The sequence below is a fragment of the Perognathus longimembris genome, chromosome 20, assembly GCF_023159225.1.
Source record: "Perognathus longimembris pacificus isolate PPM17 chromosome 20, ASM2315922v1, whole genome shotgun sequence".
NCBI classification, from domain to species: domain Eukaryota; kingdom Metazoa; phylum Chordata; class Mammalia; order Rodentia; family Heteromyidae; genus Perognathus; species Perognathus longimembris.
The window spans coordinates 28,345,223-28,372,122 of NC_063180.1; the positions used below are offsets into that span (position 1 = coordinate 28,345,223).

Here is a 26,900-nt window from a genome sequence, read left to right on the forward strand (position 1 = left end):
AAACCCACCAAGAAGACCACCGAGATGGATTCACCAACGAATTCTATAAAACCTTTAGTGAGAAGCTAATACCAATACTCCTCAAACTCTTCCGCGAAATAGAAACAGAGGGAAAAATCCCAAACTCATTCTATGAAGCTAATATTATACTCATTCCCAAACCAGGCAGAGACCCAACAAAAAAAGAGAAGTACAGACCAATATCACTAATGAACACAGACGCAAAGCTCCTCAATAAAATATTAGCTAACAGAATCCAGAAACTGATCAAGAAAATTATATATCATGACCAAGTAGGCTTCATCCCACAGTCACAAGGATGGTTCAACATCCGTAAATCAATCAATGTAATTTACCACATAAACAGAACTAAAATCAAGAATCACTTTGTTATTTCAGTCGATGCCCAAAAAGCCTTTGACAAAATACAACATCCATACTTATTAAAAGCTCTAGAGAGAACAGGAATAGATGGAACATTCCTCAAAACATTAAAAGCCATATACAACAGACCAACTGCTAACATCATATTAAATGGAGAGAAACTTAAATCATTCCCCCTAAACTCAGGAACAAGACAAGGATGCCCACTCTCCCCCCTCCTTTTCAACATAGTGCTGGAATCCCTAGCCATAGTAATAAGGCAGGAGGAGGAAATCAAAGGGATCCGCATCAGCAAGGAAGAAATCAAGCTATCCCTATTTGCAGATGACATGATCTTATATCTGAAGGACCCAAAAAACTCAGTCCCCAAACTCCTACAACTAATAAACCATTTTGGTAAAAGTAGCAGGCTACAAAATCAATCCATAAAAGTCAGCAGCTTTTCTGTACACCAGCAATGTACAAGCAGAAAAGGAAATTATGGAAACAATTCCATTTACAGTAGCCAAAAAAAGAATAAAGTACCTAAGGATCAACCTAACCAAGGACGTGATGGACCTATTTAATGAGAACTATAAAAATCTAATAAGGGAAATCAAAGAAGACACAAGGAGATGGAAAGACCTGCCATGCTCATGGGTAGGCAGAATCAATATAGTGAAAATGGCCATATTGCCTAAATTGTTATACAAATTCAATGCAATCCCTATCAAAACCCCAGTTACATTCTTCACTGAAATAGAGAAAGCAATCCATAAATTCATATGGAACAGCAAAAGACTTAGAATAGCCAAAGCAATTCTAGGCAAAAAAAGCAGTGCAGGAGGTATCACAATACCAGACTTCAAGCTCTACTATAGAACCATCAACAAAAACAGCCTGGTATTGGTATAAAAACAGACCGGAAGATCAATGGATTAGAATTGAAGATCCAGAAATAAAATCGCACTCTTACAGTCTGCTGATATTCGACAAAGGAGCTAAAGACCTACAATGGAATAAACAGAGCCCCTTCAACTACTGGTGCTGGGAGAACTGGGCAGCCATATGCAGAAAACTCAAGGTGGATCCTAGCCTATCACTATGCACCAAGATCAACTCAAAATGGATCAAGGACCTCAACATCAGACCTGAATCCTTGAAACTACTGAAGGACAGAGTAGGAAAGATGCTAGAACTTATAAGCACAGGAAGGAACTTCCTGAATACAGTCCCAGGGGCACAACAAATAGGGGAGAGACTCGATAAATGGGACTACTACAAAATAAAAAGTTTCTGCACAGCTAAGGACATAGCCACCAAAATAGAAAGACAGCCAACCATATGGGAAAGGATCTTTACCAGCACAGCAAAAGACAAAGGCCTAATATCTGTCATCTACAGAGAACTCAAAAAACTAAGCCCCTCCAATCCCAATAAACCAATTAGGAAATGGGCAAAGGAGCTAAAGAGAAACTTCACAAGAGAAGAAATAAAAATTGCAAAGAAGCATATGAGGTAATGTTCAACATCCCTGTTAGTAAAGGAAATGCAAACAAAAACAACCCTGAGATACCACATCACTCCAATTAGAATGGCCTATACTCTGAACTCAGGCAACAACAAATGCTGGAGGGAGTGCGGGGAAAGAGGAACCCTTCTCCATTGTTGGTGGGAGTGCAAATTAGTACAACCACTTTGGAGAACAGTATGGAGGTTTCTCAAAAAGCTCAACATAGACCTACCCTATGACCCAGCCATACCACTCCTAGGCATCTATCCTGAACAGCTCGTCCCAAGATATCAAAAAGACATTTGTACTTCCATGTTTATCACTGCACAATTCACAATAGCCAAAATATGGAAACAACCCAGATGCCCCTCCACAGATGAATGGATCCAAAAAATATGGTACCTATACACAATGGAATACTACATAGCGATTAGGAATGATGAAATATTGTTATTTGCAGGGAAATGGTCAGAACTTGAACAAATATGTTGAGCGAGACAAGCCTAGAACACAGAAAACAAAGGGGCATGATCTCCCTGATATATGACTGTTAAGAAGGGGTGACGGAAAGACAGTAGAGACCAGGTCTGTGAAACCAAAAACTGATTGTCAAATGGTATTTCCCACAGGACTGGGTCAGCGACCCAACATTATGTAACTAAAACCAAACAACTACTCAACATATAAAGGTCAAAAATCGAAGTCTCAGTGGAATACAATAGCTCAAAAGCTATGTATGTACGTTCATAGAAGACTACTGTCAACATATTGTCTAATATCGACATTACATTTAAAGCCCTAGGCTAATTTTCTTGGGCGTAGGCCACGTGGCTACTGTCTATGTTCTTGGTACATTGTGTATTGTATATATGTCTACCTGACCCAGGGAAGGGAAAGAAAAACAGGGTGTAAGATATTACAAGAAATGTACACACTGCCCTACTATGTAACTGCACCCTTTTTGCACAACAACTTGTCAAAAAATTTGTGTTTAATTAATAAATAAATTACAAAAATAAAAAAAAGACCACCGAGAGCCAGACGTTCTGAAATGCAAAAGCAAGGCTTTATTCAGGCAAGCTGCAACTCGGGCCTCATCCTGCAGAGATAGGGAGGAAACCCTGGGCTGGATTTTTACAGGGCTTATAAAGGCAAAAAGTACGAAATTTACAGCAACCAGGTGTTTGGGCAGAATTAGGGTAAGGACCAAAGGCTGACTGGCTCAAGGCTAGGGGCATTCTAGGACAGTCAAAGGTTATCAAGGGAGTTTCCAGGCTGTCTGGGTTTTTACAAGCTGTCCTGCCAAATGGGGTGATTGACAGCCTTTTCCAAGGCCAGGCACAGCACAGAGTGGAGCCTGACTTTAAGATAGCTTTGTTCTAGGAATCTACAAGCAAGGTGGGGAGTCTGACTTTAGGGTTGTTAAGGAATTTGCAGCTCAACAGCTTTAGCACAAACAAGCCAGTTCCTGGGTTTTATGCATGTTGAGGGTCATTTATATTTTAATGTAAACAACAAACTGACTAACACCTCAAAACAGAGTCACTTTAATTTAACCCTTTAGCCTCTCCCCAGGGGAGAGGCTTTCAATCATGTTCTTTCTCATCTTTTGGCTGCTTTGACTGTAATGGGCCTCCCCTATCATACAAAAACCGGTAACAGATCTGTTGATACTGCCACAAAGTTTGCTGGGTTTTGCTCTACTTTTTGCATTGCCCACACCACAGGCAGTCCTTATCATCTCCAGGACTAAGCAATAGTTGAATGTGCCAATGGTATGAGAAAGTCACAATTGGAGAAAATAAAAGGGGGAGACAGGATAAGAATTGCCCTTTTGGGGCTGGGGATATGGCCTAGTGGCAAGAGAGCTTGTCTCGTATACATGAGGCCCTGGGTTCGATTCCCCAGCACCACATATACAGAAAACGGCAAGAAGTGGCACTGTGACTCAAGTGGCAGAGTGCTAGCCTTGAGCAAAAAGAAGCCAGGGACAGTGCTCAGGCCTTGAGTCCAAGGCCCAGGACTGGCCAAAAAAAAAAAAGAATTGCCCTTTCGTGGTGAGGGAGCATGGGACCTGGATCTGGGTCCGGTGCAATGACACCTGCACGCTAATCTGCCAGACACGAACAAGCACAGATTATATGAGCACCAGAGCTCAAATCCAAGGCAACTGTGGCTAGCAGAGGGCAGGAACCGAGGGTGGTGCCAGCAAGGCCTAGTGGAAAGTGGCATGCTTGGGTGTCGAGATGCCATTACATATCTTTAGACACCCCGGCTTTTCTAAAGAAAAACAGGGGTGTACAAGCTGCTGAAGCCCACAGCTGAAGGTGTACAGGTGCTGAGCATTGTCCACGTTGAAGAAGGACAGCTTCAGGTTCTCGTAGTCTAACAGGATGCCGATGTGCTTCGGTGGGACTGTTATTCTTATGTCTGGTGTTTCCCTGTTGTGTAGAAATTCGTATTTGTGCCTGAAAATTAAGTGTTGATACAACAAAGCTTCAGAAATTCTAGTAGTGAGCTATTCAGAGTATTTCTTGCCAACTCCACTCATGTCTGTGAGTTTTGCTATGTTAACTGACTATCAAGTTAGCATGTCATTTTCAAAACCCTCTTTTCTCACATTTGTCCTGAGAAACATGTTTTCCAATTCTGTTGTTGAGCGATCACTCCACTTTGGAAACTTATATAAGGACTTTGAACTTAGCCTGCACCAAAATTAGCCCAGATGGAACACATGGGAACACTGGGACAGCAGGCCCTGGTGTGTAGATCTTGAGGGATAAAGACGTTTGTGCAGGTGTCCTGCCAGCCACATGGATAGATGAGCCTTTGGGTACAGACTTAAGTTCAGAAGCACTCCGCCATCCAGTTACTATTCAGACTGAACAGGGCAACAGGGCATCAGGGCCAGGGCTGGAGCCCTCGCACCCCTGCCAAGCTCTGTACCTGCGTGCTTTGTGAAATGGCTGAAACCAAAGTTGGCCTGACCCCAGGGCTGGCCTGCCCCTTGGTCTGAGGTCTTGGAGCATTCTGTGTGCTGGCTCATTGGTTCTGACTCCTGGAGGAGCACATGAAATAAGACCTAAATGTGTCGATGAGCAAGCCCACCTGTCTCCCTCCCTGCTCACGTGATCTCCTTTCAGCTTCCTCATTAAGCCGCCAAGGGAAGCTGGAGTCCTCTTTCCCCCAGTCATCCAGTGCAGGCTGGGACCAGGAGCTAGAGCTAGGAGTCCCTGGAGAAACCTTACTCTCCTCTTGTGACTTCTCAGTCACCCTCCCTCTCCCCCTCTCCTACATCTTCCAAGATAGGATGCAAGCAGCTAGGTGCTCATGGCTTACACCTGTACTCCTAGCTACTCAGGAGGCTGAGATCTGAGGATCACAGTTCAAAGCCAGCCTGGGCAGCAAAGTCCATGAGACTCTTTAATCACCAGAAAACCTGAAGTGGCACTGTGGCTCAAGTGATAGAGTGCTAGCCTTGAGCTGAAGAGCTCAGGGACAGTGCCCGGGTCCAGAGTTCAAGCTCCACGACCACCACCACCAAGAACAACAGGATACCAAGCAACTGTTGTGGCTCCAGACTTTGCTTCTGCCTGCTGCCGTTTTTTTGCCTTATGTGTGCACTGCTCTGTGACCTTGAACCCCAAGCCCTTCCCACTTTACAGACCTCCATGCTTCCGCTATGCTCCCTCTCTCTCAGCCACCATTTCTTGTTCTCAACTCTCTAAAGGAGACTCTGACCTCCAGCCTTGCTTCAGATGAGTGCTGGGCCTCTTCAGTGAGGCTTAGAGCTTTGCGTCAGCTCCGCCCCGCATGCGAGACTGGCCTCCCAGGTGCCTAGCCACGACTCAAGGCCTAAATAAGCTGCATGGAGGGGCATGGCAGAGAACACTGGCAAACACAACAGCACCCACCAAGCTGGACTGGAGTCAGAGCCCTGCATGCAGAGGGTGCTGGGTGGGGGGTGGCAGTGTGGGGGTCTGTGGCATTTGGGTTTGTGTGAGATTTGTTCCAACTGTGGCCTTCTACATCTGAAGGTGCTGTCAGTCACCCTAAGCTTTCCCAGCCACACAGCTAAGCCCACGTTCAAGCACACTTCACAGCAGAAGCCATTTTTGTTACACTTCCAGGTTTACTGGATAAAGGAAAAGCTGGGTTTCAAGTCAAGCTGTACCCATTAAGTAACACTACAGCTGAGCACGAGAAGATCCGTGGTTTTGTGGTTAAGAATGTGTGTGTTGAACAGGACTGCCCGCATCCTCTTGGGTGTCCGAGCTGTCTGCTGTGGCAACCTTCCTTACACTAGGACATGACTGCGAGCAGCAAACCATAGCGCGCAGTGAGGGGAGAGCCGTGTTGGCACCTAGTGAACTTCAGAGGTTTTAACTTAAACCTGCTCTTTCTCTTGGTGTTCAGACTTCAGGAAAAGGGTCTGGTCACAACTTCTAGGATGCCTGAGAACATTTTATACAAGGCAACTTGGGTCTTAGTTATGGCGGAAGTGCAAAGCTGATACTTGGATCTTCCCAACTTTAACCTTGGGTCTGAAAGTGGCCTTTACCTGGATGAGGCGAATGTGTGCCTCAGGCACCACGCGTGGGGGCTGGCCCCGAGGTCTTCCTGTTTGGGGATGTCTTCAGAAGCCACACCGACAGTGTAGTTGGAGCGTTCATCCACCTCCACCTCCCAGTAGTGGCGCCCTCGGACAGGGATTAGATTTCCCATGACAGCGACACACCTGGTTTTATGAAGTGGAAGCATGGCCCAGGGCTTCCTCCCCTGACCCCTTGTTTCCTGCCACACTTCACTGTGAACTTTCTGAAGTGCAAATCTCATCCTGCACTAAATCTTCCAACAGTCCTCTCCTCCTTGACTTTGTCCTCCATCCCCCCATTTCCTCCATGGCCCGCCCTCTGCTGCAGCCTGGTGAGATTCCTTGTACTATTAACTGACTCCTGACCCTCCCATCCCGTCCAGAGGGCCCACCCTCCCAGAGGTCACCTTCAGACCTCCTCTGCCTGCACCAGCCTCAGCCTTCCCACCAGCTATGTCTGTCCATCTGCTTTTCCCTCTGTGACAGCGGGGTTAGGGAGGTCTCCAGAATGTTCTCAAGGGCCATGCGTTATGCACCTGCTGAACCGGGTCTGGCTGGGTGGTGGCTCCCTGGCTGGGGTTTTCCTTTCGCTTCGAACCACCGTCAGCCCGTCCTCAGCAATGGTCAGCGCGGGATGGCAGGTATCCTTGTTCAGGTGGAAGACACTGCCTGTGGGGAGGGAACATGGGGGAACCCCGGGCAGTCACTCTGTTTCCCTGCCTGGACTTGCAGCCCTCACATTGGCGCAGGTCCCAGGCATGGTAGCCTCGTTCCCCACCCCAGAAGACTCAATGGATAGCATGGAGCTCCGCAGTTGACAAGCTTTGTCTCTTTCAGTCCTCACAACTGTCCTAAAAATAGGATATTTCTGTTTCCATTTTATAGATGAAGAAACTGAGGCAGAGATGGCTAAGAAATTGGCTGGGAAAACACAGTACTCAGATTGAGCTTTGCCTCTGACTTCAGAGGCCCGGCTCTTCCTTGTGAGCTGTAAATGCCAAACCTAGGCCACTGAATGATCAACTTGACATCTATTAGCAAAATTCAACATCCAACTCACAGCTAGAGCAGCTAGGGAGGGGAAGGATTAAAATGAAGCCCAGGCACAACAAATAGGAGAAAGACTCGACAAATGGGACTACTACAAATTAAAAAGTTTCTGCACAGCTAAGGACATAGCCACCAAAATAGAAAGACAGCCAACGATATGGGAAAGGATATTTACCAGCACAGCAACAGACAAAGGCCTGATATCGGTCATCTACAGAGAACTCAAAAAACTAAGCCCCTCCAAGCCCAATAAACCTATTAGGAAATGGGCAAAAGAGCTAAAGAGAGACTTCACAAGAGAAGATATAAAAATGGCAAAGAAACATATGAGGAAATGCTCAACATCCCTGCTAGTAAAGGAAATGCAAATAAAAACAACCCTGAGATACCACCTCACCCCAGTTAGAATGGCCTATACTCTGAACTCAGGAAACAACAAATGCTGGAGGGACTGTGGGGAAAGAGGAACCCTTCTCCATTGTTGGTGGGAGTGCAAATTAGTACAACCACTTTGGAGAACAGTATGGAGGTTTCTCAAAAAGCTCAATATAGACCTACCCTATGACCCAGCCATACCACTCCTAGGCATCTATCCTAAACAGCAAAATCCAAGATATCAAAAAGGCATTTGTACTACCATGTTTATCGCGGCACAATTCACAATAGCTAAAATATGGAAACAACCCAGATGCCCCTCCACAGACGAATGGATCCAAAAAATATGGTACTTATACACAATGGAATACTACATAGCGATTAGGAATGGTGAAATATTGTTATTTGCAGGGAAATGGTCGGAACTCGAACAAATAATGTTGAGTGAGACAAGCCTAGAACACAGAAAACAAAGGGGCATGATCTCCCTGATATATGACTGTTAACAAAGGGAGACGGAGAGACAGTAGAGACCAAGTCTGTGAATACTGTATATGTTCTTGATACATTGTATATTGCATATATGTCAACCTGACCTAGACAAGGGATAGAAAAACAGGTTGTAAGATATCATAAGAAATGTACACACTGCCCTACTATGTAACTGCACCCTCTTTGCACAACACCTTGTAAAAAAATTTATGTCCAATTAATAAAAAAAAATAAAAAAGAAAAAAAAGAAAAATAAAAAAATAATAATAATTTCCCCTAAAAAAATCCTCTTTTAAATAAATCAAACCACCTTCTATGGAAAAAAAATAAAAAAATAAAATGAAGCCCAGGAGAAAGTGTACAGCTGCTTGGGAGGGGAGCACAGGAAATCAAGGCTCAAGGACAGCCCAGGCACAAGTTAGTGAAAGACCTCATCTCAAAGACAAGCCAGTCTCGGTGGTTCATGCCATGCCTGTAATCCCAGCCGTGCGAGAGGCAGAGATAGGAGGATTAGGAAGCTGTCCTGGGCGAAAAGCTTGAAACTATAACAATAAAGTGAAAAGAGCCGAGGGTATGGCTCAAGGCATGAAGCCTTGAGGTTCTTTTTTATTTTATTTTATTTTATTTTTTTGCCAGTCCTGGGCCTTGGAATCAGGGCCTGAGCACTGTCCCTGGCTTCTTTTTGCTCAAGGCTAGCACTCTGCCTCTTAAGCCACAGCACCACTTCTGGCCATTTTCTGTATATGTGGTGCTGGGGAATCGAACCCAGGGCCTCATGTATATGAGGCAGGCACTCTTGCCACTAGGCCATATCCCCAGCCCCTTGAGGTTCTTTTTTAAAAGGTGATCCTGAATAGATGTAAGAGAACGACACAGTACTGGTACTCCATTGTTTCTTAGTTCCTGCTCTACCACCTCAGGCGGCTGTGCCTTGCCCGTGAGTGTGGAGGGAATATAAATGTGGGCTCGTCTCAGGCGGCTTTTCCTGGCTTTCCAGTGCGGAAGGCCACAATGTCCCTCAGTGAAAGAGCCCAGCACGAAGAGGGTGCTGTCCATTGTGCACTGGCCAAGCTCAGGCTGAGCCCCTACTTCCGCTGCTTCCCCCGGAAGTTCCCCACTCCGGCAGCCTGAGGTGGGTTTGCTGGGAGAGAGGTGGGGGAGCCCCTGGTCTCGGCACCAGAGCGCTCAGCACAGAGCCTGGGGTGGCTGACTCTGGGGATGTGTGGGTACTCCTAGAGAGATCTCTGCTAACTCAGGGCTTCTCTGGCATGCTGCTTGCGAATGAGGGGGCTGTGAGCGGCACCTGCGGACAAGGTGAGTGGGGGGGAGGCCAGATGGGGGCCACATTGGCCTCTAGCAGGGGATGCTTGGGCATGGGTCTTCCTGAGGATTTCCTAAAGATCCCTCAAGGGAAGGATTTGCTTGTGAGACAGGAGGGGCTTGGGGGGTGGTGAAAAGGGGGACCAGGAGACCAAGGACAGCCACAGCCTGTAGTCCATCCCTCTGCTTCTGCCCCACAGCACTGGGTCTGCCACGAGTGGCCCCTTCGGGTAGGAGGAGGGGTGTGGCCAGGGCACAGACCTGTCGTGTGGACCATGGCGGGTTGGCTCCTGGCGCTGGGGCCTCCCACGTTCAGGGCCCGCACGTAGATGGTATAGCACTGCCCGGGCAGTAGCTGTAACAGAGACTCGCAGGTTGGGATGCCCACAACCGACCTGGGGAGGAAAAAGCCATAGGCAGTGAGGGACTGGGCACCGTGGCCTGTCAGTGAGGACTTTTGCTTTTCCTTCAGCAGTGGGTACGGTGCACAGCTTCCAGGGACCCCGACATCTGGAGCCTCTGATGACCCCATTGTTCTGGGCTGGCACCATATGTCAGGTGCTTCTCAAGCCTCAGCCTAGATTGCAAAGGCAACTTGAGCCATGACAGTGGTCAGAGCCACTGGACATCCTGCCCCACTCCTGAGGATCTTGAGAAGGAGAAACCTGGGTGAGCTTCACTGTGGCTGGGGATACAGGGATCCTACCAGCAGATGGGGGTGGGAGTGGGTGTTGATCGCCAGGTTCCACTTTGCACTTGAAAAACCAGAGCCCTAACAGTCAACTCCGAACCCTCCTGTTTCACCAGCACCAGGGAGATAAGGCTGTCCCAGTGCAGTGGCGCCTGGCGGATAAGGGTGGATCCGGACCTACAAGCCCTGTGTGTGAGGGCCTCCCTCTGCAACCAGGGGTGACCAAGGCACCAGTGAGTGACCAAGGCAATGGTGGTGACCATGGCAACCAGGGGTGACCATGGCAACAGGGAGAAACCAGGGAAGACAGGACGATCTTCTACAACAGACATTAGCCCACTGAACCAGTCTTCCATCCTTCCTTGGGCCCTACTTGCTCTCCTTCCTGCAGGGCAAGGTGGACTATGTGGCCCACTCCTGTCCCAGCCTGAGTCTGGGGGGGGGGGCTGTCCCTGCCCTCACGGTGCCCACCTCCATGCCTCCAGCAGTCCAGCTCTCGGTTTAAATACCCACCTCCCCTGAAGTCAGGTTCCAGCCCCAGCCTCCAGATGTGTTTGCTTGTTGCTTCTTTCCCTCCCTCAGCAATGTCCTTGGGCCAGAACGTGTCTTCACCTCCCCAGCACCACTAGGCCTTCAATACTTGGTGAATGAATGAATGGGTTGGGTTAGAAGAAGAAAAGGAAGGGCTGGGGATATAGCCTAGTGGCAAGAGTGCCTGCCTCGGATACACGAGGCCCTAGGTTCGATTCCCCAGCACCACATATACAGAAAACGGCCAGAAGCGGCGCTGTGGCTCAAGTGGCAGAGTGCTAGCCTTGAGCTGGGAAGAAGCCAGGGACAGTGCTCAGGCCCTGAGTCCAAGGCCCAGGACTGGCCAAAAAAAAAAAAGAAAAGCAAAAAACTGAGGCCTAAGGTGCTCTCACTGACTCACCTTCAGCAGTAGCTTTGCAGCTACTTCTGAAAACTACACAGCCTAAGATGATTCCTGCACGCCATAGTCCTGACCTCTCCAACCCCCTCATGTTTCTACACAGTCCTGTGGCCATCCCCCCCAGACTCACTCAGTAACGCCCGAGGCCTCCGGTGTTCCTGCCTGAATCAGCTCCACCGTGTATGAGTCCACCGGGTTCAGGTTCCCGGACTCCCAGCTGATGAGAGCGGCCTCCTCGCAGCTCCTGATCTCCTTGCACTTTATCACTGGGGGAGAGGGGGCTACGTGGGGGGACAGATGAGCAGAGGGCAGTTCATTGGTGGCCATTCTGTTGTCATGGACAAATTACACAGGCACCTCTTTTTCACACAAAAGATTCAACTTTCTATGGAGGTTCCTTCCCGTCTGGGCGATATTGGGGAGCAGGGCTTTGCATGCCATACTTGGCAGCATGGCCCATTCTCCACCACTGAGCCACCCCAGCTCCAGGAAAACCAGCATGATTGAAAGTACCACGTCAGCCCTCTCAGAGGCTCCTGCAGTGCAGACGAGTAGGTGAGCCTTGAAAGTGGTGCAGGGGGCCTGGCGTAAGCAGTAGAGGGCCTGCCTTGTCTGTGCAAGGCCTTGAGTTCAAACATCAGGAAAAAGTGTCAGTGTGACCTAGTGTAGCTTTTCTGCTTTGAACAATCGTAAGTAAATGTTTCTGCTGTATCAGGTGTGTACATCTGGTATATTAAAAACCATCAGCCCAGCATGGCGGTACACAGCTGGACTCCTGGCCCTTGGGAGGTGGAAGCAGGAGGGTTGAGTCTGGGATCAGCCTGGACTACATAGTGAGACTCTGATTAAAAAAGCCAGGTGCTGGGCTGGGGATATAGCCTAGTGGCAAGAGTGCCTGCCTCGGATACACGAGGCCCTAGGTTCGATTCCCCAGCACCACATATACAGAAAACGGCCAGAAGATGCGCTGTGGCTCAAGTGGCAGAGTGCTAGCCTTGAGCAGGAAGAAGCCAGGGACAGTGCTCAGGCCCTGAGTCCAAGGCCGAGGACTGGCCAAAAAAAAACAGCCAGGTGCTGGTGGCTCATGCCTCTAATCCTAGTTACTCAGGAGGCTGAGATCTGAGGATCACGGTTTGAAACCATCCTGGGCAGAAAAGTCAGTGAGACTCTTATCTCCATAAACTATTCAGAAAAAGTGGGAAGTGGTACTGTGGCTCAAGTAGTAGAGTGCTTGCCTTGAGCACAAACAGGCTCAGGGACAGAGCTCAGGCCCAGAGTTCAAGCCCCAGGACCGGCCATAAAAAATTAATAAAAATAAAGGAAAGGAAGAATGTCACCCAGCTCTTCCTGTCCCTTCAATGCTGTGCCTGGACGCCAGTGACTCCCGCACCCCCACTGCTGGGAAGAGGCCGGTTACCTGTCATGTATGTGGCACGTTCACTGCATGGGCTGGGGCCAGCCTTGTTTTCAGCTATCACCCAGAATTCATATTGGGTATTTGGCTCAAGGTTTCTGACTGAGCAATATGTTTCTTTGACTGTCACTGTAAATTCTGGGGAAGAAATTAAGAAGAGAAGAATTTAACCCTAAGAATAATCCTAGTGTCTCCAATTCCCCATGCAAATCTCACTACAGCAGAAGGTGTGGCCCCCACCCGGCCCTATACTGCCACTCTGCAGTAGGGCTCCATCTAGAGTGTCCTTTCGTCACCTCACTATTGCTTGAAGCCAGGCTTCCTAGGTGACACACCGGAAAGATGGGGCTGGGGAAGCCATTCGGCTTCTTAATGACTAGAGGTGGATTGTCCTTGCCCTCAACCCCATGCCAGTCAGTACCCTGGGGAAGATGGGCCACAGTGGAGCAAGGGGCCATCCCCGAGTCTTCCTACATCTGGGCATGGACCCCTTCACCCCTCAGGGGTCTGCACACATACCAGGACAGAAGAATCCGGTCATGTGGGGACTCCTTATCCAGAGACCCACCCAGGAGGGACTGCACCGAGGACAACTCTGACACTCACCCTCAGACCTCACCAGACTGGCTCCTACTTGCCCTGCAGGCTCTGCCTGCCACACTCCCCTGCCTGCACCTCGCCACCCTGTAGTGTCTTCAGGTCCCCACAGCCACTGTGCAGACCTCCCTTCCCCATGTGATCCTCCTGGGGCAGGCCATCCCGCACAGGCTGGTAGCACAGCTGGTAGCACTCCACCGTGTCATCGGAGTACAAGCTCCAGCACACCCGGACAGAGGAGTCTGTGGCCGAGTTGGGGGCCTGCCGATTTATCACTGGAGCAGAGGGAGCTAGAGAGAGAAAAGAGAGGAAAGAACAGAATATGTGAGGAGCCGTAAGTAGAGGCATGGGGGTGGAGTGGCCTTCCATAGGGCACATGCAGATGGGCAGTCTCGGGCTGGAGTAGGTGCTGAAAAGAAGACATTATTGCCAGGCCCCAGGGATACTGGGGGCATCCAGTGACCATCTGCCATGTCAAAATAAAAAGGGATGGTGGGGGCCAAATTGGAGCTTTTTGAGAGTCTTCGAGTCCATCTACAATAAGTTCATTAGTCCCTTCTGCCATTTGCAGTGGTCACGCCTGTAACCCTAGTTACTCAGAGGCTGAGATGCAAAGCTAGCCCTAGAAGAAAGATCCATGAGACCATCTCAGATTTAAATAGCAAACTACTGGACTGCAGGTGTGGCTCAAGTGGTAGAGCACCAGCCAAGCAAGCAAGCTGAGTGAACACAAAGTCCTGAGTTCAAGCCTCAGTACTGGGAAAAAATATATAGTGTCACCTCCTTGCCCCAAGCCTTTGTCTCACACACACAACTAGGAAGGGAGCAAGAAGCATTTCCCTCTGTCTTCCCTCTCCCACTGTAGCACCTCCTTCCATCCCAGGCTTCTAAGAAGCAGAGAATAGGGCTGGGAATATGGCCTAGTGGTAGAGTGCTTGCCTTGTATCCATAAAGTCCTGAGTTCCATACCTCAGCAGCACATATATAGAAAAAGCTAGAAGTGGTGCTGTGGCTCAAATGGTAGAGTGCTAGCCTTGAGCAAAAAGAAGCTAGGGACAGTGCTCAGGCCCCCAGTTCAAGCCCCAGGACTGGCAAAAAAAAAATAAGATAAATAAAAAGGAGCAGAGACTAGATCAGTGGTACCCAGGAGCTGGAGGGAGGAAGAAACCAGGAATTCCTGTTCAATAAAAACAAAGATTTTGTTATGCAACCTGAGTAAGCTGCAAGGAGGTGCAGTGTAATGGGGTGCTCAGGGTTCATGATGTAGTGTTAGGCACTTTAAGAGATATTAGAGACAAATCCAATGTCAAAGCTCCCCTGCCGCCCCACCCCCACCCCTGAGGACACAGCTGAGAGTCCCCACCTGGGACAGTATTCAGGGCCCCCATCAGCTGCTCCACCTCAGTGAAGTCCAAGGTCTGGTCTTCGAAGTCGGGTTGTGTGAAGATCTCCACATCTGTCTTTGTTTTCAGGAACTTCCCGAGTCTGTTGGTACACAAAGGCACACTCACAACATGGGGGGGGGGGTGTCCTGGGGTGTAAGTGGCTAGGCCTCCAGTTCTGCTATGCTCTCCTTTCCTGCCCAGGCTCAGGCCTGATGCAATCCACCTACTTGAGGTGTCCCCTCCTAGCTGTGATGTCAACGGTTTCACCCCATCCAGCTCTCTGTTGAGAGAGGGTCTGGGGAGATTGTCTGCTCAGGCTGGCCTCAAGCCAAAATCTTCTGTCTCAGCTAGGATTACAGACGTGAGCTACTGGTGCCTAGCTATTTGTTTCCTCCCTCCCTTTCTTTCTTGTCATCAGTCATGGGGCTTGAACTCTGGGCCTGCGTGCTGTCTTTGAGCTTTTTCAATCAAGGCTAATGCTCCACTACTTTGAGCCACAGTGCCACTTCCAGTTTTGAGCCACAACACTGCTTCCAGTTTCCTGTTGTTTTTTGTTTGTTTGTTTTGCCAGTCCTGGCTTGGACTCAGGGCCTGAGCACTGTCCCTGGCTTCTTTTTGCCCAAGGTTAGCCCTCTACCACTTGAGCCACAGTATTCCCAGTCCCTTTTCTGGTGTTTAATTAGAGAAAAGAGTCTCACAGACTTTCCTGCCCAGGCTGGCTTTGAACTGCAATTCTCAGATCTCAGTCTCCTTAGTAGCTAGGATTACAGATGTGAGTTATTTGCGCCTGGCTTGTTTGTTTTCTTGATGATAGTCGTTTTTACTGAAGTGAGATGACTCTCAATGTAAATCTCCCCACCTCCTATGTTTCCTGTGCTGGGATTACAGATGTGAACCACCACGCCAAGCTTGGTAGATTATGTTTTGCCTACATCAGCCTCAAATTGCAACCCTATCCCTGCCTCTTGGGTCACTGGGATTACAGGTAGCTGGGAGTATGTATTATCATGCCTGGTAATGATTTTGATTTGTATTTCCTTTAGGAGGTAAGGATGTTGAGCATTTTCTCAAGTATTTATTGGCTCTTTATACTATTTTTTTTTGGCCAGTCCTGGGCTTTGGACTCAGGGCCTGAGCACTGTCCCTGGCTTCTCTTTGCTCAAGGCTAGCACTCTGCCACTTGAGCCACAGTGCCACTTCTGGCCATTTTCTATATATGTGGTACTGGGGAATCGAACCCTGGGCTTCATGTATACGAGTCAAGCACTCTTGCCACTAGGCCATATTCCCAGCCCTCTTTATACTATTTTTTAATTTTAAGAATGATCTGTTCATTCATTCAGAGCTCTGGGTCTCCTTGTACCTTTTTCTTGGCAAAGGCAGAATTTGACATCAATGTGGTTTTAATCCTTACATTTTAAAGTTCCTGTGTCCACATTGCTTTATAGACATTGTCTTATTAGGTTTTCATACAACTGTACAGAATAACTGTAAATGCCCTGGTGAACCTGCTCAAAGAGGCAGGAGTAGCAGGGTTTGAACTCCCATCTGACTGTAAGCCTGCTTTTGCAGCTGCACAGTCTGGGTCCTAGAAGAGCTGGGGGAGGCCAGGCTTCCTCCAGACCCCTTCTCCAGGTAGAGGAGGGCTTGCTGGCTGCGCCTTGCTGTGTATACTCTCTTCCTCCCTGAGGCTCGGAGAGTCAATTCTAGGCCTTGGCACCTCAGGCTGTCACTTCAGCGCTAAGCTGCTCATGGGGGCAGACGGGAGGCTGAGGGAAGCTGAGTTACCTGTCAGCCATGGCCACTGCATCCTGCGGGGAAGACAGAAGAGAAATAGTCCATCAATCTGGGAAGGGACTTTTCTTTTTCAAATAGATGACAATGTGAACATGCTTAAAAACTGGGCAGTTAGAAACCAGCCACCAAGTGTGTCCTTTGGACCACTGACTAGAAGACAACAGGCAGGTTCACTGACTGGAAACACCGCTGGTTACAAGATGGGTCCTCTGCTGCTGATGCTGGGGTGTGTCTGGCTTTCACGGGGTAAGCAACAGTGAGCAACAGTGAGTGTGCATATCACCTTTGCTGTCCCAGGCTGCGTCTTAAAGATAATGGCACTGGTGATGGTAGATTTAAAGGTGTGGGCGTCTCTGGCTCTCCTTGGGCCTGACATCACTCTCAGCGTTAGTCACCCCTAAACACAGCAGGAAGGAGGTACAGTTGGGCTTTGGGGGACAGTGTGGAGCCATACTCAGTAACCAGAAAGTTTCTGTTGGCTGAAGAACCTTTCCCACAGCTGGTGGACCTTGTGAGAAAAGAAACCCCTGCTCTGGCTGAAGTTGGAATTCCCACAGCCCAGCTGCACATGGTTAGGGTTAGATTTAATTTGATTTGGAGAAAATTGAGAAATGGATCTTTTTGGATGCATGCCTGAGATTATAAAGTAAGGTGTAGGCTGGGAGTGTGGCTTAGTGGTAGAGTGCTTGCCTACCATGCATGAAGCCTTGGGTTTGATTCCTCAGCACCACATGCACAGAAAAGCCAGAAGTGGGGCTGTGGCTCAAGTGGTAGAGTGCTAGCCTTGAGCAAAAGAAGCTAGGGGACAGTGCCTAGGCCCTGAGTTCAAGTCCCAGGACCAGCAAAAAAAAAAAAAAAAAAGGTAAGGTATATAATCACTACCCTTGTAACTGGAAAGTGTGAGGCACCCTTCTTAGCCTTCACGTCTCCCTGACTCCCAGCCCTGGAGCCCCAAAAGCTGAGGTGGCCAGAAAGCTCCCAGGGTGCTACTTTTGCTCAGCTCCAGGATAAGGGACAGAGAAACAAAGGTGGGTGCAATAGTGGCTAGCAAGGGTCAGCCGTGTCTGAGCTAGCGTGTCCACTCATGGCTGAGCCATGCAGGCAGACAGCCAGTTTCCCAGTCTCGAACATTCAGTGGAGTCACAGGGACACAGACCACAAAAGCCAACTCCAGGGGATGGAGCTGTGGTAAAGAGCTTCCTTAGCAAGTGTGAGGCCCTGTTCAAATCCTAGTAACTCCCAAACGAACAAAACACAAAATTGATTGGGTACCTCCAGCTCCCCTAACCACGACTGATTGGTGTCTCCCCTGTACGTCTCCTTGCTTCGTCACCCACCTTTAAGAAGTCAGCCTTGTCCTCATGGCACACCTCCTCTATGGTCTCCATCAGCTCTTTGCAGGTCTCCAGGCTTTCTCCACAGCTGACCAGCTGTCCATACAGGGCCTCCAGCTTCTCTTTCTTTTTCTCCTCGAGAGCCTGTATTTTTTCCTCATATTTTTGAGCAAGTGTTTCCAAGATCTCGTTGTAATGTGACTCAAAGTTTTGTTCCTGTCTTCCGAAGTTCTCCTGCAAGACAGCTGATCTCAGTCTTGGCCTCAGTGCCGGGGATGTGGTGGTGGTCATTGCTCTGCCAGGATGGAGGAGTCGCCAACCTGGCAGTATTCCACAGTCCTTTTCAGTTTTAGCTGCCTCCTACTGCCATGACAATCAGCTGGGGACCCCTACCTTAATGTGGAACAGAGGCCTTCCTACATTTCCTTCTGAGCTGTCAAAGCTTTCTGGTCTTCACATCCTGAACGTCCCGATCTTCACTTCCCATGAACCTCAGCACCAACTAGATCCCACCCACAAGGGGAAAGAGGAGATGTGGAGCAGAATTGTGGCCAGTGGGCACTGCCCAACAAATGTGACATGCAGAAAGGAGGGGTGGGGGTCTTTAATCGAGGAGACAATTCATGAGAAGCACCTGGGATGTATGGACACCGAGGTCCCCACTTAGAGCCCAGAGCGAGAGCAGAATGCTGGCAACCTGCGTATCTGTATCTGCCCAGGTGCAGAGGAAGGGGTGGGGATGAAGAGGAGGGAGGGTGGCATGGAGGGGCCGCCGTCCTCTAAGGCATGCTGGACACCCCCATGGCTGTCAGACATGCTCTTACCTCCACCGTGATGAAAACCTCTTCCAGGTGACTCGCAAAGTTTTCCATGTCGATAATCTGCTTTTCCAGTTGGCACATGTTCTTGTGGATTTCATCCTGTTGCCAGGGCATCACAGAGGAGGTGTGAATACCGCCTTTGTCCTGTCTCTTTCCTGAGGCCTACACACACACACACACACACACACACACACACACACACACACACACACACACGACCCTCTTACCCTGGCGCTTTCCAGTGCTTTCTCCAGTGGGGTCACGTGGTGGTCCTTGTGCTCATGTGAATTCTCTGCAGCTCTAAGCGGAGTCTTGCAGGTGACACAGAAGACATCGGCAGCTTCCTCCTCGTCCTCCTCCTCCGGGATGACATAGCACTCGTACTCCTCACTGGCACGGCCATGTGTGTAGCGGTATGCTTCCCGCAAGTCCTGGCACTGGTCTTCAGGGTCCCAGCCTCCGTAGCCCGGCTGGTCAGCATCCGCAGCCTCTCTGCTAAGTCTGTGGTCTCTCTGCACCCCATAGGGAGGATATCCGGGAGCCTCCATTCTGTCTTCATTGGCGAACTCATCCTCTAGCTCATGGTCATCTTCAAGGCCATATAGCTGGACAAGCTCGTCCGTTTGCCCTTGAAGGTCTCTTCCAGCCTTCACTTCTCCCACCCCTCTCAGCTTGCTGCCCATTTCAGCTTGGCCGGCTTCTCTCCTAATTGTAGTGTTTTCTTCTGGAAGGATGTGTAGTGGGTCTTCAGAGTCATACAGGTCCATGTGGTAAAAGCCAAAGTCTCTGGAGGCCACAGGCCTGTCCAGCCCCAGGTCCCCCTCAGCTTCCTCATCCATTGTAATCCTGGAAGCCCTGGGGTGCCTTCCCTGTGAGTTCAGAGGGGATATACTGGGTCCTAGGGTTTGGAAAGAGTGAGGGCCTCAGCTCCCGAGCACTCAGGCCATTATGGAAGATAGTCATGAGACCTGGCACGGCTCAGGACAGCTTGAGATCACCTCAGCCCAGTGTGGTTTCACTACGAAACACTTGCAAGAGTGGTGTATTTAGCTGGTGTGATGATAGAGGCAAAATCCCAGTACTTGGGAGGCTGAGGCAGGAAGATCGTAAGTTCAAGGCCAGCTTGGGCTACATAGTGAGACTGTCTCTTTAAAAAACTGTTTTTTAAAAAAAGGTGTATTTTTAGCCAGGTACTAGTAGCATATGCTGCCAGCCTAGCTACTTGGGAGGCAAAGATTGGGGGGATCACAGTTCAAGGCCATCCTGGGATGCCAAGTGCCAAGATGAACTGTTAGGTAGACAGAGCAAGAGGACTGGAAGACACTGGTGCATATGCTAGGAAGAACTCTTCCTTCTCTGCCTGCGCCCGCCCTCCGAACACAAATATAAGCTGCCCTGTGTGCTCGGGGCCAAAGAAGAGGTTTGGCAACACAGCCCACAGCTAACACAATTTCTCCTCAGCCCTGCTTTTCGGTTCCTAATGGGATCATAATTTAGGGAGAAAGGAATCACATGATCAATTTCCATTTTGTGAAGCATAAAATGAAGGTTCAGCAAAGTGGAGTAATAAATGCCAGTCTATAATGAATGCATGGAGGTATTGCCTGACCCCTGTTGGTGACAGCAGAAAACCAAGCAGAAATGTTTATGTCTATGTACCAGGTAAGTTTCTATTCGTTTTTGAAACCAGGACACTGCATGTTCTACCACTTGCTTTTGAAAACCTGGCTAACTTTGTTTTGGCTGGCCTCCTACCTCTGAAGCAGCTGGGATTCTAGGTGTTTAGCACCACCCATGGCTGTGGCTGTGCTTTAACCAGAAAAGTTTCCTTGGAGAAGTTAAAAAAAAAAAAAACACCTACAGATTACAACATTTCTGTGAATTATTGAAACCTGTGAATTCAGTGAATTATTGAAACCTGTGGATTCACTCGCTAGAGGTAAGGCTATAGGGCAGGGACACAATGTTGCATATAGTTTGCATCTAATTATAAAAGCTCATCCACATAGTCCCTTAGGAATTCCTGAGCTACAGAAAAAGAAAATTTGCTCTCAAGATGTTAGCTGTACAATAATGCAACATGGTTCCATTTGGCTTCCTGGGCACAGCCCAGACCTGAAGACTTTCTGCTAGAGGAGCCTGAGTGCAACAAGTGGCTCCTCTACTGCTCCTCAGTACTGGAGTCAGCACAGGAAATGGTGATTGACAGCAAGCACAGGCAGGGTCAAACAAGCCTTTATCAACACCAGATGTTATCAATATAATTCCTAATGCTGGTCCAGCAAAGAGACCCTGCACCACAAACATTCTGAGGACACACTGCAAGAATCACAGCTTCTTTTTGCTTTTATCAGAGCCTTTCATACCTAGTGCCCAAACCATACTCCATAAACTCAAGTTCTTGCTACAAAAAGGCACAGAAAACATTTATCCTGCTAGCTGTATGTAACCTCTATAATTAACCAAGTGAATGCTTCCCTTTGAAAGGAAAGATACCACATTAATATGGTGACACTCAGTTGACAGTTTATAATCATACAATTTCTCATTAGAATAGCATCATTCCCCCTCCCCCCAAAAAGAAACCAAACTTGCCTGCTACTTTAGAGGTTTAAACAAATCTTTGAACTCAGAGGACCTGAATTTCCACAAGAAGACTCGATGGCTTTCCTTCTTGGTGACCTCTTGCATGCCCCACAGGGAACCTCTTCTACTTTGGGTTCTGTAAGAGGGGCATAAAGATGGACGGTAACAGGAGCTGCCTCCTGCTGTAAATAGCAACAGGTCTGCCATGAGTGGCAGTCCAAATATAGCGTGGCCGTGGCTGTCCTGCCACTTCTCATGTATCAGTAGGAGAGGTCATTCGCTGTGCTGTCACTTCATTTTCTAAAGGGGGGGTTGACATCTGTGGCTGTAGGGGGGCTGTCACGGCAAGACTAGCAGGAAGGTGTCTGACACTTGCTGAGCTGGGCCTTCTCAAAGGGTTTTGGACAAGCACCACCACTCTGGACATAATCAAAGGCCACTTCCTCTTGTTTCCCAGCATCCTAAAAAAAAAAAAGATGTTCTTTGGTTGGTACTGGGTTTGAATTCAGAGCCTTGGGCTTGCTAGGCTGGTGCCCTACCACTTGAATCATACCTCCAGCCTCGTGTTTTGCTGGATATATTTGAGATAGGGCTCCCAGACTTTTCTCTCTGAGCTGGTCCTAAACCTCAATCCTTCAGCCAAAGGCAGAGGGGACAACCACCACAAAAAAAAGGGCAAACAAAAAGCAGGGACTAAAGGTGTGCACTGACTGCCATTAGCCGCGAGTAGCATTACTTGTACGGGCAGAAAATGGAAATTAATCTGTTTACCAACAGATTGTATTTAAACATGCTGGGTTAGGGAGTCGGAAATACCTTCTTGTGTACCCCCTCTATGGTCTCCTACACGGCGCACACTCAGTAAGCGCTCGCTGAAGTAGCAAAAATGCCTAACTACAGGCTTGGGTGGGCTGAGTTCAGGCCGTCCAACTCACGAAGACAGAGCCTGTCCTCGGGAAGCTCCTCGTCCAGTGATGGAAGCCAGGCCAACAGCTCGACCTTTTGACACTCTTTCCCAACGTCAGTTAGTGCCAAGGTGGGAAGGCAGACCTTTCCCTGCCCAGCCCCGGGACCTCGCGGCCCGAGTGATTCCTGCGGCCCGGGAGGAAGGTACACTTCTCGACTTTCCTATTGGCGAGTGCGGACCTGCCCATCGGTGAGATAACCAATCCTGTCAGCCGGTAGAGCCCTCAGAGCCCAAGGACAGCCAATCAGGAGCAGGGATGGCGCGTCACCGGTAAATTGACGAGTGGCCGACGCCGACGGGGTGCTGCTGGGCCTGCGGCGTCATGGAGGACGAGCAGCCTGACAGCCTGGAGGGCTGGGTGCCGGTCCGCGAGGGCCTCTTCGCCGCGCCCGAGCCGCACCGGCTGCGCTTCCTTGTGGCTTGGAACGATGAGGAGGGCCAGTTCGCTGTGACCTGTCACGACCGCACCGCGCAGCGGTCGCGACGGCAGGGCGAGGGCGGCGGGCCCGGGACTGAGCTCGAGCCCGAGGCCGGGGCCGCCGCGCCCCCGCCCAGCTGGGCCGGGCTGCTCTCGGCCGCGGGGTTCCGAGGCGCGCACCGGCAGCTGGCGGCGCTGTGGCCAGCCCTGGAGCGCTGCTTCCCGCCGCTGCCGCCCGAACTGGACGCGGCAGGCGGCGGGCCGGGGCGTGGGCTGTGGGCGCGGATGTGGCCGGCGCGCGCGGGCCCGGGCGAGGCGGCGCTGCGGGAGCTGTGCGGGCAACTGGAGCGGTATCTGGGCGAGGCGGCCGGCGGCTGCGGCGGCGACACGGTGCGGGACGCGCTCTTCCCGGCGGCGGCCGACGGGGACGGGGCGGCCGACTGCGAGAGTCCGCGCGAGTTCCGGGACCGGGCCCTGCGCGCGCGGAGGGCCGAGGCCGAGGCGCAGCTGCAGCAGGTGCGGGCCCACTGCGGGGGGTCTGGGGGAACGGGATGGAGGGTCCCCGCGGAGGGAGCGCGGGAAGGGCAGGGAGGGGACCGGAGGGGAGTGCGCCGGACCCTCAACTCCGGATCCCGGCCCGGCCGCGCAAAGCGGGTCTAAGCGTCCGTGCTGCCCAGACCGGCTCCGAGCTCAGACCTTTTCCCCAGATCTCGCGGGCGGAGCCGGGCCTGGTGCCGGAAGTCCAGAGGCACCGTTAGCAAAGCTGAAAACAACCCCAGCCATTAATTCTAGGTTCTCTGCAGGTCAGGGCTGGAGGCAATTGTTTTACAGGATGAAATAGCTTTAGAAGACATACTTTTTATCTTTTTCCAAGACGATCGTTAAACGGAAAGCTCATAGGAAGTGAGCTTTTTTTCTTCTATCAATTAGCAGCAGGAGGGCTCTGATTTGCGTGAACAGACCCGACCTCCGGGGAGGGTGGGGCCTGCAAGTTCACCAGGGTTTAGGAGAGAAAAGTATGGCTTTTGTAGGCCATATTATTATTTTTAAGTCACTATTTTTTAATTTAAGTAACTGTACAGTGTCTCCTGCCGAGCTGGCTGTTCACACTGTGCAATTTCACCTGGAACTTAAAAAATGGGAGTGGTAATAGGAAACCTCTCATGTCCACAGAAGTGTATATAACCTTAATACTCCTCTTACTTGGCAGGAAAGCAATTGATTCTAGAATTATCTCCATTGCTAGTAGCAATACTAGCTACACAATTTAGCTGAATGAGTTGACTTGGAATTTTTCTGGAAATAAGGTTGGAAAGTATCAGTTACTTTTTTACTTTTACATCTGTGTTTTAATTTTGGTCAGGAAGCCTGTCCCCCCATCTCCTCCCCCGCCCTTTTTTTTTTTTTTTTTTTTTTTTTTGCCAGTCCAGGGGCTTGAGCTCAGGGCTGAGTAACTGCCCCTGGCTTCCTTTTGCTGTAGCACTCTACCACTTGAGCCACAGCACCACTTCCGGCTTTTTCTGTATGTGTGTACCGAGGAATCAAACCCATGGCTTCATGCCTGCTAGGCAAGCACTCTACCACTAGGCCACATTCCCAGCCTCAAGCCATTTGTTTTTAAACTTTAGTTTTTTGTGCAGGTATCGGGGCTTGAACTCAGAGCCTTTCACCATCTCTGGGCTTTTTCACACAGATTAGTGCTCAGCTATTTGACCCATACATTCCCTCTTTAGCTTGAACTCAAGGGCTTTAACTCAAGGCCTGTCCCTGTCCCTGAGCTTTTTGCTTAAAGTTAATAATGCTTTTCCAGTTTCAGCCACAGCACCACTTCCTTAAGAGTCTCACTGATTTTCTTGCCCAGGCTGGCTTTGAATTCAACACCCTGAGAAGCTAGGATTCTAGGTGTGAGCCACCAGTGCAGGCTGGGCTTGTACAGCTTTTTTGCTGGTTAATTGGAGATTAATTCTATGTTAATTCTGCCTAGGCTTTTTTTTTTTTTTTTTTTGCCAGTCCTGGGCCTTGGACTCAGGGCCTGAGCACTGTCCCTGGCTTCTTCCCACTCAAGGCTAGCACTCTGCCACTTGAGCCACAGGGCCCTTCTGGCCATTTTCTGTATATGTGGTGCTGGGGAATCGAACCTAGGGCCTCGTGTATCCAAGGCAGGCACTCTTGCCGCTAGGCTATATCCCCAGCCCACCTAGGCTGTTTTTGAATCTTTTTTTTTTGTTCTTTTTTTTGCCAGTCCTGGGCCTTGGACTCAGGGCCTGAGCACTGTCCCTGGCTTCTTCCCGCTCAAGGATAGCACTCTGCCACTTGAGCCACAGCGCCGCTTCTGGCCGTTTTCTGTATATGTGGTGCTGGGGAATCGAACCTAGGGCCTCGTGTATCCGAGGCAGGCACTCTTGCCACTAGGCTATATCCCCAGCCCTGTTTTTGAATCTTAATCCTAATATTTCAGCCTCCTGAATAGCCAAGATGATAGGCGTGAGCCATGGGCTCCTGGCTTACATAAACACACACACGCACACACACACATATATATATATTACTGTTATCACCTGAGTAAAACTTCAGCTGAGATTAGTTTTCCTTAAATAGAAGAATGAAAATTGAAGAATATGTTACACTGGAAAGAAAGTACTTTTGATTTTTTTCTCTTTTTTGAGAAATAAAAAAATGTCATACCAAATTAGCTCCCCTTGGTTATAAACTCAAGTTTATTTTCTGCCCTGTACCAGAAACCCTGGTCAGTAGAGATACAGCCACAGTTGAGACTGTAAACCAGGGTATTTGGTGGGCTTGGTGGAATGCTACACTGGGGAGTGGAGACTGCTGGGAAATGGGGATGCCATGTATTTTTGAGTATCAGAGGAGTTCAGCGCCCTTTCACAGTCAGAAAAGTGCAGAGAAGAAATGTGCTCACTATAGGACTCAAAGATGACTACTATCAATGTCAAATGTCTTCTCTCCAGTGCTGTGCTGTGTGTACTTAATACCCACTGAGATTAAATTTTGTGTTCTGCTTTTTCTCTAACATTTCAAAAGCTCTCACTTTTGTGCTCATGGCTAGTGTTCTGAGTTTTTCTGGTTAATTGGAGATAAGAGTCTCACTGGCTTTACTGCCTGGCTGGCTTTAAACAGGGATTTCTAGATCAGCCTCCTGAGTAGCTAGGATTGTTACAGGCAAGGAGCCACCGGTGCCTGGCAAGCCCTCATATTATTAAACTCGCTCCCAAAACACAGTCCGAATGACTGCTATAATAACTTGCCACGGAGGCATCATAATTCAGTGAACCACTTCTGTTTAATTCGGCATTTTGGTTGGAGGACGTTAACATTTTAATAATTAACATTTAAAATTGATGTAGTTACAAGTCGAGAATATCAGGTTTCTTGTGTGATCTCCTGACATACAGATTTGAGCTCATTTATTATGTTTTGCCACTAGGTTCTCCAGGGACACGGGAGAGCCAGCACCATGGTTGCATTAATGAGAGTTTATCAAGAGGAAGATGAAGCATATCAAGAACTAGTTACTGTAGCAACCATGTTCTTCCAGCGTTTACTGCAGCCCTTTCGGGATATGCGAGAGGTTGCAACTTTATGTAAGCTCAATATTTTGGTATGTTTACTTATTTTTTTAAAAAGTCTATCACCTATTATATACAACTGTTACCTATTATATATTACCATATGATATTTCTTTACATTTAAGGTTCAATTTGTATTTTAATTTTGTTTAGGTTCATTTTTGTGTTTAGGTGATATACTGAATTTTATTTGAACTTGATTTTAAAAATTGGGGTTTGGGGGGCTGGGAATATGGCCTAGTGGCAAGAGTGCTTGCCTCCTACACATGAAGCTCTCAGTTCGATTCCCCAGCACCACATATATGGAAAATTGCCAGAAGGGGCGCTGTGGCTCAAGTGGCAGAGTGCTAGCCTTGAGCAAAAAGAAGCCAGGGACAGTGCTCAGGCCCTGAGTCCAAGGCCCAGGACTGGCCAAAAAAAAAAAAAAAATTGGGGTTTGGGTTATAACTCAGTGGTAGAGCACAGGTAAAATACACCAGGTTTGATCCTCAGCACCAGAAAGAAAAAAAAGAAAACTTTTTAATATAGAAATGGAAACATTTACAATGGTCTTCTCAAAACCTTAAAAATTCTGCACATTTTCCTGGATGTGGTTCTATAAATAGCCTCTATTCTCTTCACTGGGGGAGATGGGCAGAGGCAGAGGTATTTTCCAGTTCTAG

At 49.0% G+C, this 26,900-nt stretch overlaps 2 protein-coding genes across 3 annotated transcripts in view; one reads left to right on the forward strand and one right to left on the reverse strand.

Annotated features, from left to right (window-relative positions):
- Window positions 1-3,880: 3,880 nt before the first annotated feature.
- On the reverse strand, window positions 3,881-22,369 carry Fsd2 (fibronectin type III and SPRY domain containing 2). The gene is made up of 14 exons (XM_048368891.1): window positions 22,199-22,369; window positions 21,273-21,399; window positions 18,905-19,575; window positions 18,681-18,776; window positions 17,860-18,090; window positions 16,514-16,536; window positions 14,704-14,825; window positions 13,466-13,630; window positions 12,747-12,881; window positions 11,460-11,610; window positions 9,969-10,102; window positions 7,007-7,139; window positions 6,438-6,614; window positions 3,881-4,344 (listed from the first exon to the last, which is right to left on the reverse strand). Exons 3-14 carry the CDS (start codon window positions 19,514-19,516, stop codon window positions 4,092-4,094), a joined length of 2,232 nt encoding a protein of 743 aa, XP_048224848.1. The 5' UTR covers window positions 19,517-19,575; window positions 21,273-21,399; window positions 22,199-22,369; the 3' UTR covers window positions 3,881-4,091.
- Window positions 22,370-22,500: 131 nt separating this feature from the next.
- Whamm (WASP homolog associated with actin, golgi membranes and microtubules) overlaps window positions 22,501-26,900 on the forward strand; it is a 42,105-nt gene continuing 37,705 nt past the window's right edge. For both annotated transcript variants that reach the window (XR_007214207.1, XM_048368890.1), the window contains exons 1-2: window positions 22,501-23,164; window positions 26,097-26,270. Coding sequence is in view for 1 of the 2 variants with exons in the window: in XM_048368890.1 (XP_048224847.1) it covers window positions 22,553-23,164; window positions 26,097-26,270 (786 nt within the window). In the remaining variant the exon portion in view is untranslated. The remainder of the gene's footprint in view (window positions 23,165-26,096; window positions 26,271-26,900) is intronic.